The sequence below is a fragment of the Dicentrarchus labrax genome, unplaced genomic scaffold (assembly GCF_905237075.1).
Source record: "Dicentrarchus labrax unplaced genomic scaffold, dlabrax2021, whole genome shotgun sequence".
NCBI classification, from domain to species: domain Eukaryota; kingdom Metazoa; phylum Chordata; class Actinopteri; family Moronidae; genus Dicentrarchus; species Dicentrarchus labrax.
The window spans coordinates 8,787,202-8,805,488 of record NW_026136719.1 but is presented as its reverse complement, the minus strand read 5'-3'; the positions used below and the strand labels follow the sequence as shown (position 1 = coordinate 8,805,488).

The 18,287-nt window shown below is 41.5% G+C and overlaps 1 protein-coding gene across 13 annotated transcripts in view; it reads left to right on the top strand.

The window, feature by feature from the left end:
- Positions 1 to 18,287, top strand: part of neo1a (neogenin 1a) — a 155,072-nt gene that overhangs the window by 120,494 nt on the left and 16,291 nt on the right. For 12 of the 13 annotated variants that reach the window (XM_051378356.1, XM_051378353.1, XM_051378357.1 and 9 more), the window contains exons 8-16: positions 3,896 to 4,130; positions 4,958 to 5,112; positions 7,301 to 7,449; positions 9,024 to 9,162; positions 9,565 to 9,614; positions 12,311 to 12,455; positions 14,635 to 14,745; positions 14,893 to 15,087; positions 16,587 to 16,682. In XM_051378356.1, coding sequence (XP_051234316.1) covers positions 3,896 to 4,130; positions 4,958 to 5,112; positions 7,301 to 7,449; positions 9,024 to 9,162; positions 9,565 to 9,614; positions 12,311 to 12,455; positions 14,635 to 14,745; positions 14,893 to 15,087; positions 16,587 to 16,682 — 1,275 coding nt within the window. The remainder of the gene's footprint in view (positions 1 to 3,895; positions 4,131 to 4,957; positions 5,113 to 7,300; positions 7,450 to 9,023; positions 9,163 to 9,564; positions 9,615 to 12,310; positions 12,456 to 14,634; positions 14,746 to 14,892; positions 15,088 to 16,586; positions 16,683 to 18,287) is intronic. The other variant, XM_051378350.1, reaches the window with a different exon arrangement.

Here is an 18,287-nt window from a genome sequence, read left to right as displayed (position 1 = left end):
CACTATTAATCAGCTATGAATAGAGCCTTGCAGCGGAAGTGGGAGGCTGACACCTTCTTACTGTAACAATTCTAGCCATGCATGTACAAGACAGATTGTCGGAAAGGACATAGAAGGCTGCCCAGTATGTCAATTACCTACAGCTGACAAGTCTGAAGATGGAAACTACATCTAATAGTCCGTCTCTCCCCCCCCCTTTGCCTATCCCACAATGCATTTCTCTCCAGGCTTTTACTGTATCTCTTTGTCTGACCTGACACTGATTTCTGGATTATGGATTGTATTTGCTTCAATTTATTTGCGGCAGTTGCTCAGTGTGTAGGGACTTGGCTTGGGAACCGGAGGGTCGCCTGTTCAAATCCCGCAGACCACAATATGGAGAGTGGCTGGTAGCTGGACAGGTGTCAGTTTCATCTCCTGTGCAAGGCAACCTAACCCTGCTCATGGGCACCGCTAATGTGGCAAGCCCATCACTCCACCATCTCTCTCCCTGTTGCATGTGCAGGTGTACTGTGTGTGTGTGTGTGTGTGTGTGTGTGTGTGTGTGTGAATAAAAAAGAGTGAAAAGAAGAATTTCCCCAATAGGGGATTAATAAAGTATATATCTTCTTCAAAAAAAAAAGGAGAGACATCCAGCCTCTTATCTCCGTTCACTCAGGGTACTGATGGACAAATATACTCAAAGAAGTGACCAGTGTGTCTGTGAGGTGTGTGCCATTTGAAGAAACCCCCCTGTGACTCTATAGCAGCACTCAAGCTTTATCCGTTTTCTTTTTCTCACTGAACAGTGCACTAAAATGACTCCTCTGCTACAGTACATAATGCCTGTAGCAACGGGAAATAAAGTTGGGGTTTCTTTCTAAATATGTCTACAAATGCATGTCTAAAAGCTTGGCTCAACTTCTGTCTCAAACAACAAGCGATGGCTCAACTCCAGATGTTGCAAAACTGACTAACATGAAACATATCTTGGACACATGGGATTCTGTCCTACTTTTCTAGTTTAGTATTTCAAACTGTTTACTCATTCATGAGATAGAAAACAGGATTTGAAGGGAAATCTGGGTTTTTGCTGTTTACTTAATGTGGTAATATCTAATTTTTTTTACATATCATCCTTTTTTATTTATTTTTGCTGAATTTGCCTGCAACAATGTTATGTAACCTTCATTTTAAAGAGGCAATAACTGATTTACTATGGATCTTTTTACCTTCTGACTGCGTTTTACCGATACCTATCTGCCAAATGAATGCTGAAATTAATCATTTAGAACATTTGATTAAAATGATTAATTCTGTCAGTCTTGTTAGTTTAGTTTTTTTTTTTTTTTACAGCAGATGTTCAGTAGTAAACAAGCAGAAGTCACTCAGTGTTATATCCATTTTAGGAGCCTTTCATCACATGAAGGCCACACCAGTGCTCACTTTTACTTTCCACTGAGAGTCTATTTTCTCTTTTTTGAAACAATTCATTCATTCAGACTCTCCTCTTATATGTACATACAGTTTGAGTATTTTTTACACAGTCTGGACGCAGCTGCCTGGTTATAGATTTAACAGTTAGTTAGTTATAGTTTGGGTCAGCTGATCCAAGCTAAAGTAGCTGGATTTCTTTATATATTTTGACTGCAGTTATGGATATCTTTCTTTTTTCCTTTATCTCCCACTTATTTTTCCTGTCTGTAAACCCTTTCCAACATTAGATTTCAGTAATCTGCCTTAGTTTGTTTTGTCTTTGTTTTTGCACTGTTACATCTAATAGAAGTGGACCTTTGTCTCCATTGCCGAGGGGAATTAGAATATGCTGTGTATCCTCACCACATATAAGCTTTTGTTTATCCTGTCACGCTGCTTATGGTTATGTTGTGATAACCCCATCACTGGTGTGACGTGTGTGTGTGTGTGTGTGTGTGTGTGTGTGTGTGTGTGTGTGTGTGTGTGTGTGTGTCGTTTTAAACGAGGATAATTGTTCAGCATCTGGTAATTTACACTGCAGTCAGAAAGTATTAGGACGATGATATGTTTTCCTTTTATTTTTGGCCGTATTCCAGCCAACTGGATGTGAAATGAAACCGTGGCTTTGAGGTTAAAGTGCTGACTTCCAGCTTTCAAGTTGTTTGTGGTTGTCGGCGTCCATAATGGATTGAGGTATAGTACTTTTTATACATTAATCCCCCAGTTCTTTACTATACAGGCAAGGCAACTAATGGGTTAAAGGCCCAACCAGTGGAAAATGTTGACCGGCCACATCAGTCACCTGAACTCAATCCATCTGAGCATGTGTCTTACTTGCTGAAGTCCAAACTGAAGGAAAGCAATTCCCCTAGAAACAGCTAGAAGTGAGGATATCGAGTGTCTGCTAACGCCTCTGAGTTGTAGCCTCAGCTAGTCATCGACTTTTGCAACAAAAGGTTATATGTGATTAACAGTTTTTTAGTATTTTTTGTTTTGTGTCAAAGAATCTGAAATTAAAGATTATAGTCAGCACTTTAACCTCATAATCACTGTTTTCATTTCTAGGTGAAAAGTTCCACTGGCCAAAGACTGAGTGTACTCTGTGTGCACATACACACAAACACTAATGTGTAAGCCAGTAATGTAAACATAAAGCTCCTTCAGGGGTTTGTGCAGATGCAGAAAGTCAGTTCTTGATAAACGCCTTGATCTTAGTGTGTGTGTGAGTTGAAAGAGTGTGTGTTGATGTAGAGAAAACTGTGTGTGGACCATGTCATTCTCTGGAAGAAATAAAAGCGGCAAATCCCTCATATCACTCCAATCACAAAACTCAGTGAACTCTGGGAATTTGAAATGTAAACAAATATTGAAAGCCAGGTTAGCGGTTAGTCCACACGCCATGACAGACAAATATGCCAGCAGCTGCTTTGCATTTCAAAACAATTTCTCCAGTTATAATACACCGTTTGCACACTAGACTTTGCCGTGCTCCTTTTCTGTATTTCAGCTTTGCCCTCCAGTCACTTTCCTTGACCTGCAAACAAATGGAAATGTCATACAGACTGACATTCTTTCCGTATGGTTTCGTTTCGCCCACTTGCCAGGCAAATGGAAAGCAGATCTCGCTGAGTCTGACCGCAGATTGTTCCTCCAAAGAAGAAGACAAAAAAAACAAAAAAAACACCAAATGAAATCACCAACATTTCTGTGGCTGGGCTGTGGAATGTGACAAAAGCGTTAAAAAAAAACATCATCTGGTGTGTCAGTTGAGAGAATCTAGACTTTTGAATCACCTTCTTGGGGGGGTAGGGTTAGTCTTCAGTTGTTTGACTGAAAAAATTAATTCTCTGAACACGCGGACGGTTTTCTTGTGTGCATTTGAGAGGCTAGAAGGTGGCTTTGTCCCTGTCAAAACAAAGCCTACCTATTTTTTTTTAAATCCAATGCTGGCCCATTTTTAGTTCATAAAAATGTCATAAAAATGCAAACCAATCATTGTTAACGACAAATGATTGGCGGGAAGACCGTCTGTTACAAATGAACTGTATGATGCTATGTTCTGCTCCCACAACCCTTACATTAGAGAGCTGTGTGTAGATCTGCATGTGTAGTCCCCCCTTGTATTGTGCTTGTATATGTCAGCTTTGTGAATGTAGTAGAAGTGTTTTATTTCTGTGGTTCTTTGTCACACCAAAAGTCTTTTTTTGTTACGTTGTTGTTATTTTGTTTTTTCTTCTTTTTTTTGTTTCCTTCCTTTCTTTCGTTTCACTGTCATTTCCATTTCAACTCCTTTCCTCTCCTCGACCTGTTCCTTCCGAACGCCTCTGCGTGATATTTCCCTCATCCCCTCCCACGCTGCCGCTGTCTCCTGCCCCTCCCTGTCTCCCTACACCCATCCTGCCATCCCTCCCTCCTCCTTCCTCCTCCTCCCAACCCAAAGACGTAGCCCTGCCCTCTTTCCCTCCCCCTTCACTGACTCCTAACACTACTGACCATGTAACGCCAGGCTCCGGAGGCGTAGCCAGTCCAGCAGGGCCCACCCCCTCTGGTCCCCGAGACGTCGTGGCTTCGTTGGTTTCCACTCGCTTCATCAAGCTGACCTGGCGCCCGCCGGCCGAACCCCACGGAGACGAGTTAACCTACTCTGTTTTCTACAGCCAGGAGGGCACTAGCAGGTAGTACACACGTTGAGCTGTACTGTGCTACTGCCAGGAAGGTTCTAATACACACATTACTGCTGGAGTCAGCAGGGTACTAATATACATACATTCCTGTGCAGGAGTCTCACACCACTCTGAAGATATCTAATTAAAGCAGTTAAAGCATTTATCATAGTGTTTATTAATTAAAAACCAACTTCTTTCCTCAAAGGTTTGCCTTTTAACATTGAAGTATAAACAAAAATAATAAATAAATCAGTTCAAACACTGTATTTAAGTAGACCTGTGATAATTTCTTCTTCAGCTTCTTATGTAGAGGATTTACTGTATATGACTGAGAAGTAAATTTAAGAAGCTGAGAGGATTTTCCACAATTCCTCTTTAGCTTTTTGGCTGCTTTTTAAGTTATCTGTAAAATAGCTTTGAGCAAGTTTCAGAAGTGTCCTTATACAAAGGTGTTTTACTCTGTGCTAGAGCATTAGGTGCAAATGCATACATTACTATATGTGCAAATGCTTGGAGCATAGAAATAATATTTACACAAACCAGTTATTTTGTCTGGAACTAACTGTCCTTGTTCTGCTGTAGACAGATGAGTGCTAGTACGCAAGTCAGTTACTTGATTAGTTGATAGAAAATGTGTAATTTCGGTCATACATCAATCAAAATTTCACATTCAAACATGGTCACACATCACTGGTTGCAGCTTCTCAAATGTGAGGTTTTTAAGCTTTTTGCCGTTTTTTGTCATTGTTGATTGAATATCTTTTGAGTTTTGGTCCAATGCAAATCAAACAAAACTGACACTATATTCTCTTTGTGTGTCTGTGTGTCAACATCAGGGAGCGAGTAGTGAATACCAGCCGTCCGGGCGAGATGCAGGTCACCATCCAGAACCTCATGCCAGACACCAAATATCGCTTCAGGGTTGTGGCCCACAACAGCAACGGCCAGGGAGAGAGCTCTGCAGCACTCAAAGTGGCCACCCAGGCTGAAGGTAAAGACACACACACACACACACACACACACACACACACACACACACACACACACACACACACACACACACACACACACACACACACACACACACACACACACATTCATTTATATGTACTCAGTAAACAGGACACATAAACATAAAGGCGAATTCCAGCCAGTTTGTTGGAAACATGCTCACACTGGCACACTGAGGCAAACAGGATGCACTCAAAAGGAGCACACAGAAGTGCAAATAAACATTCACACAAACAAATATTCACTCACATACAGCCTATGCTCACTTCAAACAGAGACAACCCCTCTCACCCACCCCCCCACCCCATCCCACACTCACTCACACACACACACACACACACACTCACACACACACACTCACACACACATAGAGGAGGCTGTTTCGTGCTGTGCGTTAAGTCAGACCACCCAACAGCAGACCAGAGAAATGCAGTGTTTTCTTCTTATAAGCCACTTCTTGTTTACCCCCCAACATTTACTATAAGCTCTCTGTGTGTGTGCGTGTGTTTCTTTAAACCATGCTTACTTGAGTAAGCAATGTCTGAAATTAGTATTCCAGATTTTTTCCCTCATCCAGTCTTTACAGAGATGCTATACAGACACTCATTAGGATGTTTTGACTGGAGGACACCAGAATTATTGAAGGGGACAAAGAGGTTCTCCTCTTCGTATTTTCTCTTTGTGTTTGAGTGCGTAAGCCTCCCCCATAGCCGCTGCCCGAAATCACTCACTTTCACCCGTGTTTGAAAGTACTGTGAAGGGGATTTCCCAGCACACTGTCAAGGTGGACGTCCCTCACCTCCACTCTCGGCTACAGCTCAGTCATTGTCACTTTGTAGGTCAGCCGCCGTTTTTCTACCTGTGTCCTTGGTTGGAGGGCGGGTGGATCGACACACACAAACACACACACTACACCTTAATGCCTGCCAGCAGGCGCCTAGCCACCCATGGGGATAACAGTGAGGGCGGGCTGTACCTGTGTAGTATATTTCTGTCGTGTGTGTGCACTTTTAGTGTAAGAACATGCTATGAATTGGAGCTTAAACTGTTGACCTGCGTCTGAGTGCTAGGCATGTGCACACAACGCTGCCCCATATCACGTCTCCTCAGAGACTGGCTTAATACACCTGCACACATACCTCTAACATCCGTGCACGCTGTCACATGGGAGCTTCTCTCTTCTGTCAGCAGCACCTGCAGCTAAAGCTTATAAGATATATACAGTAGAGACATATATCTGTGTCCGACAGCCGGCACTTTAACCTCATAGTCATTGTTCCATTTTAAATCCAATACAGTCTCTGTACATCCATGTGCAGAGACAACAAGAAATGTCGCCGTCTTTATATTTACTGACACAGAGCGTCCTGTATAAAGCAGAGTCACAAATTATTAGGGCAGTGATACTTATTTTGTTATGTTAGCTCTGTCTTCCAGCACAGCATATGAAATATGTACTTAGAGGTTAAAGTGCTGACTGTCAGCTTTAATTTAAGTATGTTTACATTTACGTCAAATGAACAGTGTAGTAATAGGAGCTATATTTATCCATAGTCCCCTATTGTCAGCGGGTATAAAGTAATCCGACAACTTCACATAAACTTGCATCTATATGTTTATGTCCATGTTCGCATTTGTTAAGGTTTTACACACTTGTGCCTTTCTCTCTTCTATTTATCTTTACAAAAAATACAGCCGTCTCGAGCTGATACGTAGACACATTGTAATACATCCTGCTCTATATCTTGACTAACCAGACGTAATAAAATGAACTGTCTACCACACTGAATATAAGCTAGAGGCAAATGTTGGGTGGAATGCAAGATGCGCATTGATGCTTTTGTTAAGGCACACCTTTAGTTCGTTTGTCAGGGAGTAACAGTAGAATCACCATGACTGGCAGCCCAGTCCAGAGGAGACAGGTTGGTCTCCACAGAGCTGCAGCGACTGAGTCGTCTAGTGGTCTCTTGCTATCACGTGGGAAATGTGTCTTTGAAGTAGCCAAGAATGTGTGTTTGGCAGCAATAAATGGACATTGCTAAACCGAGTTCCTGTCTTCCAGAATGTAACAAAATGCACCAAAAGTGGAGAAGGTTGAAGATAAGAGAAGTAAATAGGTTTGATGGTTTTCTAATCTCTGCTCACCTTCTGCTTTGTTTGTTCACCAGTCCAAGTGCCGGGCCCTGCTCCTAACCTGCAGGCGGTGTCGAACATGCCAACCTCGGTGTCTCTGAGTTGGGACAAACCTGTCACTGGCAACGGAGAGATCCTCACCTACAAGTTGTACTACACAGACAAAGGCGTTGGCACCGAACAGGTAGGAGGCAGCAGACAATACGACGTCACCTTGAATTTATGATATCCAAACAGGTTTTAGTGTCAGTCGCTCCAGAATGAAATGCTTTTTTAGCTTTAGCTTTCATTGTAGATCACCTTTTTGAAGTTAACTTTCACACAGAACAACAGGTAATAAAAAGCTTGATATTAAACACATTAAAAATTCATTATTCAAAAATGAAATAAACAAATAAATTGAGTAAAATCTGGATATGCTTTCAGATGAATGTACATTTTTATTAAAAGAAGAGTCTTAACATTTCCTGCATTTTAATGTTTCCTTGTGTGTTTTTTCCTTTTTATTGATTTATTATTTAAGTCACTAGAAATGAATTATTCTACAACTAGTTCTATCCAGACTTTGTCTTGTAAGAGGAGAAGTACTGTATGTAGCTTATACTTTATATTTTGCAGAGTGCATTAGATACAGAAAAGAGGATATGACTGTATAGTTGAATGTAAATTGTGATGAGCTAAGGAGTTCCTAATCATTTGCCAAAGACTTGTTGTACTGCTTTTTGGCTGTTTTGACACTCTTTCTTGATTGCGCATCTCACATGTTGTGCAAAATGAAAGCAGATACGATTCACCCAGTTCTCTGCAGGTCTAACTCTGTCACAAGAGTGGAATCTAGTTGGTTAGATATTGAGTCAGCCCCAGCAGTAGCAGTGTGCAAGCCAGTGAGGCATTAAAAAGCCTTTAATATGATAATGGATGAAACGTCAGCCAGCGCACTGAGTAATGATGCCTCAGCTCCAGGGAGAGGAGAGCCAGAGATGAGGTGAAGAAGGCAAGAGATGAAGAGAGGGATGAAAAGAAGGAAAGAAGAGGTGAAGGCAAGGGACAGAACAGAGATGAAGTTAGAAAGATACAGTGTTGAAAGGACATGAGATATTAAAGGGCAGAGAAGTCAGGGACAACCTTTGATGCATCTTAAAGGGTGACGTGGTGACAGCCGATCATCTGACCCGGGTTCAGAGAGTGTGATTGGACCGCTCAGGAAAGCGAGATTAGATTTCCGCGAAGTCTCCGCTTTTTACTCAAAATGTCAGAAGCTAAGAGCTGAATGCAAATTGGCTCGGAGTAATTGGGCGTGTGCCAGTGTGCCCAATTTGTAAAGCAAAAAGTCGTAATCACAGAAAGCATAATTTGTGTCTCAGTGGAAAATGCCATTTTTTTTACTCAGAATTACAAATAGAAATGTTAGTCTGATGAAATGATGACAGCAGCTTTGCCATATTTGAGAGATTGCTTATTTACACCATCTTTAAGCCAGTATAAAAGTTGAACACTAAAAGCAGTAATATTTTTGCATTTATCAACATGCTGTCAGTAGTGAAATACTAATCCATTGGTTTTCCATTTGTTTAATTTTAACCTTGTATTTACATGTTGAATTGTGAGCAAGCATATTTTCCAGTTCATAAAAAAAGAAAAGAAGGAATATCTTTTAGGGGTGTAAGAAAATATTAAAAAATGTCACATCGCGATAATTTCTTTGGTGATATTGTATTGAACGAGATGCAACTCTCTTCTTCCCTCCCTCTCTTTCAGGACGTTGACGTCGACAGTCAGTCATATACCATGACCGGGCTGAAGAAGAACACAGAGTACAGTTTCCGTGTGGTGGCCAACAACAAGCACGGTCCAGGTGTCTCCACTGAGGACATTGTAGTTCGCACCCTGTCTGACGGTCAGTTGTTTGATGAAGAGAAAATCTACCAACACTGCTGAAGCCTTCATTCATTTTAACTTCACTGTATGTGTGTGTAAAATGTTATGGATGGATGTAAAACAGAGTCATCTACAGTGTGCTCTAATTATAGATCCAGCAAGACACTTTTTTTTTTGTTGTTTTTTTTGCTTTGGGACTAGCCCAAGGTGACAATATCAAATAGCTGCTCCAAATCCTAAAATATTCACTTTACATAAAGCAAAGAAAAGCAGCAAATACTTGCTGGAAACAGGACATGGCCCGTATTTTACTTCTGTCAATTGAATTATTGATTAATCAGCTAATCGTTTCAGCTCTACAGTAAATCCTATTTTTCGGTTTTGTTTCACACTTAAAATAAATTCTCTTTTTTCTTCACAGTACCAAGTGCTCCCCCTCAAAACCTCACCCTGGAGGCCCAGAACTCAAAGGTAATACTTTGTTGCCTTGAACTCAACTGGACCTTTAACTGGTCTGGATTATTGATTTGTCTAATTGAGGGATTAAAAGCTTTCACATTTGTTGCACTCACTTTCTCAGATGATGCAACATACATACAGACAAACAGCATGCCAGCCTCACTGTTCAGTTTGCAGTGTATGTAGCCTCTTCACCAAATCCACAAACACTCACAGCACAGAAATGCTTGAACAAATACATAGCCTGCAGTCCAGAACACCTTTGTTTCTCTGTGTGATTAGCTTTGTCAGGGGCCCGTAGCCCCAGCTGTTTAAGAGGGTGTGTGAACCCTCATCGATCCTCTCATCGGCAGGAGACTCGCCTCTCAAAAGGTTTTATCCTCGGTATCACTCTCCATCTATACAGTGTCTGGCAAAAAAGCCTGCAGGTCAGATATGCAAGGATACAAAAAAATATGAGCCTGGGAGATGTAGGCACACTAAAAATAATCCTGAAGAAAATAAAATAACGGTATCAGTATCCAAGGAACGATTGATTTGGTGATTTTCAGGTCTAAAGGAGTTTAGACAACTTTTACATTGCCGTATTTCAACAAAAAGGTAGGTTCTTCTTCAAACTGAAACACATTTAAGAAAATGTTTACTTTTCAACTTAACTTAATTAGCCCAAATTATTAATTAACAAAAATGTCTAGATGTCTTTTGACCTGTAAAATAAATGCTTATTGGGACATTATATGCAAAGCTACCCTGCTAACAGCCATTTCACCCTGTTGGTTAGCATATTCTTTTTACTTGACAGGATAAATAGACATAAGTGTTTGAAAGTGGGATTTCTTTTATCTGGATTGGATTTCTCTTCAGAGATAACTGGATCAAATTTCTCACAGTCCAAGGCGTCAACTCCTGGTGTCTCACACACTTTTTAAGTGTCATTGTTAAATCAGATTTATTACAGATACTGTGGTGGTTTGCGTGACACTCTTGATTAGATAAGGCTGCTAAGGTGGCTGCAGGCTTCACAACAGGGTCCTGATTAAAACAGGAAACTGGCCTTAGCTGTCTATCTGTTTAACCATTTGATCTTCAAACAGAGAGCTGTAGGCATGTTTATTGTACATTTCCACCCGAGTGATGGATTAAATTTGATAAAAGATGTTTCTCACTTGGGACACGTGAGACAGCAAGTGCAAACAGAGAACGGCAAAGAAAAGAAGATACGGAAAAACCTCAGGGTGCGTGCATTGACTACAAAAGCAGCAGCCAGCGCTTTTAGCCCTTTGCTGGTCGATGCACAGCCCGAGTGAGAGAGAACTGTCAAAGCAAACTAGGAAAAAAAAAACGGGTAGACAATCCTATCACACACTCCCAGCTTGAGTGAGAACTGGCCACCCATGCTGAGGGATACTCAGCTGAGATTTGTGGAGAGAAAACACTCTTATGCTAATGTTAAGAGTGAAATGAAGAGGGGACACTCTGTGGAAAGGACAGAAATTGTAGCAGAATTGTTTTTGAATGGATAGCGGTACATCCAGCTGTCCCTCCCCAATTAGGCCCGGGCCAACCAATTTACAAAAACAATGGAATAAACATCTGGCATCCTTTATTCCTAAACATTATTGAAATTAGTCAATTATTTTTTTCTTTGTTGTCATTGTGCTTAATTCTGAATGTAAACAGTCATTAAGTCAATAATTCTGGTACAAGTATATAGATACAAAGCATTTATACAATTAGCTGGTTGATACGCCCAACCAAATGGAACTGGGGGAAAAAAACCTAATTAACATGCATTTCATATTCAGTCTCGTCTTTGGGCCTTGTCAAGCAGAACCTTGCATCTTTTACCTGTAAGGCAACCTGAAAATCATGTTTTTATGATCTTATTTTGCACCTTTTTTATTCCTTTTGGCATCTGCCATCTCACCTTCCCCTGCGAGTTTCCAAAAGTCAATTAAACAGGTTTTCATGATTAGGGAGAAGAAGGGAGAAAAGCAACACACATAACGAGTCAGGACCGATAGTGTAATAAGAAAAATGGAATAATTGAACACACTTAACACAAATTTAATTTGTGCAATTCCCTTGACTCTGCTGGGGAGGAGCGTGTGCGTGCCCTCGACATGTATTCAGGCTTTTGTGCATCAGTGTGACAGTGGGGAAGCGTTAATTAACTCTTCTCCCACGCTGGGCTACCCCCCACCTATCTCTTTTAAACACACACACACAAAAACTCCGATGCATGAATCCCACAACAGTGCAGCATGGACCCGCCAGCAAAGAGTCCTGCATTCATCTCTTTGCCTCGGTGTCTCTGCAGGGTTAACCTGTCCACACCCTCACACGTGCAACCCCCCGCTCATCAGGACACCACCTTCTATTATTCATGTGTTTATTTCTTCCTAATGCGTCAATCTGCACTGTGTCGCCCATGCTCAGAGGGGTGTTTGTTCTTGCGGGGCCCTCCCATTTGCACCACTGTCAGGTTGAAGGGAGGGGCAGGCAAGACGGTGTTTCTGGCGAACAGAACAGTAAACCTGCAGAGTTACGTTAACGCAGACGCGTCTGCCAAGGTGTGTGGAAAGGTGTGATGCTACCTGCTAAACTATGAGGTCACCTTTACAGCTGCAGGCCCAACAGCAGATGGTCCCACATGTGCTAAGCGTAGGGTTTTCTTTTCCCCATCTAACATCACTTTCCCCCCTCAGAGCATCATGCTTCAGTGGCAGCCCCCACCCCTTAGTGGTCAGAATGGGGAGATCACCGGCTACAAGATCCGATACCGGAAAGGATCCCGGAGGAGCGAAGCAGCCGAGACCACTGGAGGCACCCAGCTTTTCAAGCTCATCGACGGTAATGGGCACTGACTCAGCAGTTAGCACAACTACAATAGCCAATGTCAGAATAAAACTAAAAGACTTTTATGAGATTTTGTGTATTTAGTTTTTTGGGTAGGCTCAGATCACACCTACCAGCTTTGTTGTCTTCCGTTGCAGTTTCTCAGAAAGATTTTGCAGTGATCCCTTGTAAGTGGGTTTGAATGTGGTGCATTTATTACTGCATGTGTAAGATAAAGACGAGTTACAGACCCAGTTCAGACCTACCTAGTAATTTACATCCAGCTTGTGTCTAGATCCAGCAGAGATCGACAGCAGATCCCACTTGGCATTAAAATACATTTTAAATGCATCTCAAGTCAGCTCTTGTGGTCAGATTTCAGTTCATATAACTCATATTTGGTTTTATCTGTGGGTAAACTTTGACTCCCTGTGATAGATTGCAACCTTGCATCAGATAAGCGGGTAGAGATGATGGTTTGGAGGATGGAAGCTAGATTTCTGCTAAATAGAGCATAAAACCATGTATAGCTACAGAAAATGAATATTGTTACTGTTTGGGTGCTGGATAGATTAATAGAACAAGAGACAGAGCAGAGAAATGAGGAGAAAAAGAGGGTGTTAACCAACTCTTATCTATACAGATGGTTTGGAAGCTTTTTTTTTTTTTTTTACTGTATCCTCAGTATGTCTTTGGGTGTGTTCACACTTGTGTTTTCGAGCTGTCTTCTTGGATCGCTGAGGGTGTGTTTTGAAGTGTGAACAGAACCATCGAGATAGCGATAGCACAGTGAGTGATTTGTGACTTAAAAACACAGCTTGTTGACTGCGGTATTACATTTAAGTTCATAGATGGTCTCCAGGTCTACATTTCGATGTGATTGTTAAACATATTTTTAAAATGGTGAACCTAGAAAGAAAAGTATTTTTTTCCTTTTCTTTGTACATACAAATCATTCTTTTCAATGCTTTAGATAAGTCCTACATTAAAACTTTTATGTTATCAGACTCCATTTTAACTCTGCTGGATGTATCTTCGATACTGTCAGCTATATCTGACATGCTGCAATATTTAAAATCTTGATTTTGAGATCTTGAGACCGTAGGCGTGTCTTGAGTTGTTGTTTGCGGTCTGTCTGATAGTCAGCCCATTTATTCAGTAAACATCTAAAATGTATCTAAATACTTTGAGATGGAGTAACATGTCTTACTGTACCCCAGCGTTACCCGCTGCTACTACCAAAATATGCACAATATCACCAGAGACACACAGCAATGGTGATTAATATTAGATGTTGTCTCAGCAACTTTCAAGTGGCCCGGCCTCACGCTGTGTGCTGCATCAAAGAGAATATACACTTAAAAGTTGATTTTTGAGAACATTCTGGGGGGTGAAACAGAGGGGTGTTTGTTGGTTCAAAAGCGTTTAGAAGGAGATGTTGTAGCCTTGGAGGCACACATAGTTAGGCAGTCTTCAGAAGCTACCCCCAAGGGTAGCCCAGGATAGTGGGTACAGAGAGAAAAGACTACAGGATTAGCATGTTGCGTGCAAATGGGACAATGTGACGATGATGAAAAATGTTACCGAAAATTAATACAGCAACACATCATTTGTCAGCAGGCGTTCCCGTCTTTTCTGAATACCAAAGCCGGCACCCAGCGGTGAAACTGCTCTTTCTGAAGGAGCTATAGCTTTAAAATATGAACGAATCCACACTCCGAAAGTTCTCCCCCTTTTCAGTGTTATACTTTTTGTGTCAGCTGCTTTTACACACTTTTTCTTTTCAACACTTCTTAACAGAAAATAAATCTTTACCCACCAAAAACATATTAATTAAAGGTGAGAAATAAATCTCAATCACTTCCATGATATTGAGTGGAAAAGTAGGTTAATTGCACCGCAGAAACCTTCACTTGATCCGTCCCTAGGCAGGCTTATAGATTTTCTCCTTTTGTGCAGGGAAGTATCGGGCATCTGGTTAAGATATTTGTGCTTTCAAAATATTTATCGTCTGCAACTCAAAGCCCAATTGTCCAGCCAACTGGAGAGCACCAGTAAATTTTAAAATGAAGGTTTAAGAAAGAGAGAGAAGTTTTAATGGAATAGTTTTTATGGCAGCTTGAGATTCAGTTCAGCCTCAGCTCAGTTTAAATATCCATGCCTTGAATCTGACCTTTTTGTGTTGCCTGTCCAGGTCTGGAGCGTGGAACAGAGTACGCCTTCCGGGTGTCGGCCATGACGGTGAACGGCACGGGACCGGCCACCGAGTGGACCACAGCGGAGACATTTGAGAGCGACTTGGATGGTAAAAAAAACATCTGTTTTACTCAATTCATACAGACTAAACCAGAAACCAGTCAGTTGCTTTCATGATGCATTTAATTAACTGATTGTTTAACTGGAATTTCACTGAAGATCTCTGCTGAAGTTTTATCTGCATTTCCCTCACCAGAATCACGTGTGCCAGACCAGCCCAGCTCCCTCCACGTCCGACCCCTGGTCAACAGCATCGTGGTGAGCTGGACGCCGCCAGAGAACCAGGACATTGTGGTGCGCGGTTACACCATCGGCTATGGCATCGGCAGTCCCCATGCTCAGACTATCAAAGTGGACTACAAGCAGCGCTACTACACCATCGAGAACCTTGGTAAGAACCTTACCTTCTGTATTGGTACATGTATACCATGATGTTTCCTTCTGTTTGTAATGCTTCTGTTTTTACTGAGACATTAATCTGATGGCTTAGATTATTTGTCACCCACATAATTGCACAATTGCATTGAAGAATCTCAGCTGATTTTTCAAATACCACCCAAAATGTCTGCATTTAAAGGTCCAGTGTGTAGGATTTAGTGGCATCTGGCAGTGGAGGTGCAGATTGCAACTCCCTTGCTTTGCCCTCCCCTTCTAAGTGTGAAGAACAGCCCTGTCTAGAGCTAGTGTTCGGTTTGTCCCTTCTGGCCTACTGTAGAAACATACTGTAGAAACTGGCGGCGTCAATAGATATAAAAGTCTTATTCTAAGGTAACGAAGGTGATTATACAGTAATGGAAACATACCGGTGAATATTATATTCCATATAGATAATAGATCCTCCTAAATGTTACACACTAGACCTTTAAAACATTTCAGTAATTATCCTTCTTAAAAATATAACTGTGGTATATCTGACACTGAAACTATTCTTAAATTTGAAAAAAAATCCCAACATTTTAAGGAGTAAACACACACAAACAATATGAAGCAGTTCAACTGTAATTCATAGTGAGATTTTAGAGAATTAATGAGCTCTTCTCCACCACGCGCCTGAGCCACTAATTACACGGATTACCCTAATGGGGACACGATAATTAAAGGTCAAAAATGCTTAAATAAAACAAACTTGTTTTTGTTGATTTTAATTCTTGCTGTCATTAAAGCAAAAATGAACACCAGCATAAAGTTAACCTCTCAAAACTGTTAGGTGTGAGTGCCAATCAGTCCAGCCTTTGAGAAAATTGCAACCATTGTCAATTGTGTGATTTTGGGGGTATTAGATTAAACCATTTCTCTATAAAACGCAAGAAAGCACTGTTGTGATGATGCTCTTATATCAGTAATAAGCAGTGATTGTGTTGAAAACCAAGACCTACAATTACAGATTTTGTTCCACAGGAAAATCATTTGTTGTCCTTCTGTATCCATTAAGCAGGTCATACTCTTTTGGGTGGTTTTTATTAATGGCATTAATCACCATCGATAACTTTACAGTAATCAAAACCTCAGGAAGGGGTCTTGAATGGGATTATGAGTTTAAAAAATAATTTTCAGAACTGGAGAGGTCTGAGGGAGGAATAGTTGCAAAATATCTATATATGCATAATTGAGGCCTTCATTACAATCACAGTAAGAGGAATGATTGTATTCAAATACTCATTCTAGCTAATATCACAATTATGAGGCGAGACTCTCGAGTAGTTTTTTGGCTTGATTAGATGGCTGCATCAATTTATCTCGCTCGTCCTCTCTCTCTCTCTCTCTCTCTCTCTCTCTCTCTCTCTCTTCTCTTCTTCACTCTGTCTTAACCTCTCTCTCACACCTGTGTGCTCTCTCTCTCTCTCTCTCTCTCTCTCTCTCTCTCTCTCTCTCTCTCTCTCTCTCTCTCAGACCCCAGCTCTCACTATGTGATCACACTGAAGGCCTTTAACAACGTGGGTGAGGGGATTCCTGTGTATGAGAGCGCCATCACCAGACCACAGTCAGGTATGAACTACACACATCAAGATCTACATATAAATCTACTCCCTTGCTTGCCTTAAAATGGGAAATTTCTTGGATACACAAAGTAAGAATTCAATAGTTTATATATAGTTTATACTGTTTGTCTGTGGTAGAAACTTAAATCCTTTAGCAACGGATAACGTAGACAGTATTATGGGACCTACTCACATTGGAGAGATGTAGTCACTCAGCCAAGAAAAAAAAAAAAAAAAAGACTTTGAATGACATGTATCTTTGCTCTCTCTAACCTGAGATCATTACCAGCCAGAATGTGTCTGGACTCGGGGGTCCAGACATGGGTGTCTAATTAACTCCCTTCATAATGGTCCCCAGTACATTTGAGTCTCTTTTTAATCAAATGTTCAAGCCATTAGATTTTGCCCTGAGATTACCAGTTTTCCCGATATTAAGATTTCAGTAGAGATGGGTATTATTTTGCGGGGGGTGGGGGGGACTGTATCTACACACTGGATTATTCTTTTAAATCAATACTTGCTTTAAAAATCCAGCATCAGTCGGACTATCACCTGTGATCCATTTATCTGCGTGCTTTACAGTGAAGCAAATTTAGTTGCATCAGCCAAACAGTATGTACAATCCAGTGTAATTGTCAGCCAGACGATCAATAACTCTTTAAGCCTCGGATCACAACCCCGTTAACAATTAGAAGTAGAACTTAAGTCCCAACACAGTGTGCTAGACAAATCTTAAAGTGTGAAAGACTGCCAGTTAGACTGCATGTCAGCTAAGTTCATACAGTTTATGTGACAGTGTAAGAAGACAGCCAGCCCATGCCTCCCTGGGGTGTCTCAGAATGTGGGCTGCACCCGCCTCCTCTTCCATCCAGCCTCCCACCTCCCCGCTCAGCCTTGATCACTCCAGTTTGTCTCTGCCGCAGCACTATTGCACAGCTGAGCAGGAGAGGGGTGGGATGCTGGATGACGAGTCACGTCAACATGCATCGAGGGGGGGTGGCAGTTTAAGTGTCTCCACACACCCGCGCACTGTCATACTGTACACTTCTCTCTATGAAGATCTTGCTCCTTCATATCCTCGCCACACACACACACACACACACACACACGCAGCGCTGCACACACGCAGACCCCCCGTGGTGGCTTTGGCAACCCTACGTCAGATCCAAACGTTTCCTCTCAAAGCAGAACCAAAGCCCACCACCATCGTCTGCTGCTGAATCCTTAGGGGCACGTTCCGTTCCTGCCAGTTTGTTCAAGTCGGGATTAAAAAGACGAGCTGACCTACATAGTACTTTTACTTTTGGAAGAAACTGAGGAAAACTTGGTGAACTTGCTGCTGAGAGTGTGCTAGGTTGAATATGTTATAATAATATGACGTCTTAACTGAAAAGCAGGAATGAGGGATTGCACCCTCATCTGCTTTAAAAAAAAAAAACCTTACAAGGGCAAGTCAGCCTCTTTCCTGCAGTGTATTCTCAAACACTGGAGACTGTATTCTTCCATGCTGGGTAAAGAAATGCAGCTTGCATGCCACTCCAAAAACCACAGTGCCTCTCCACAGCCACATGAATGCTTGGATCTTCATCATGCACACAAACACACACACTGA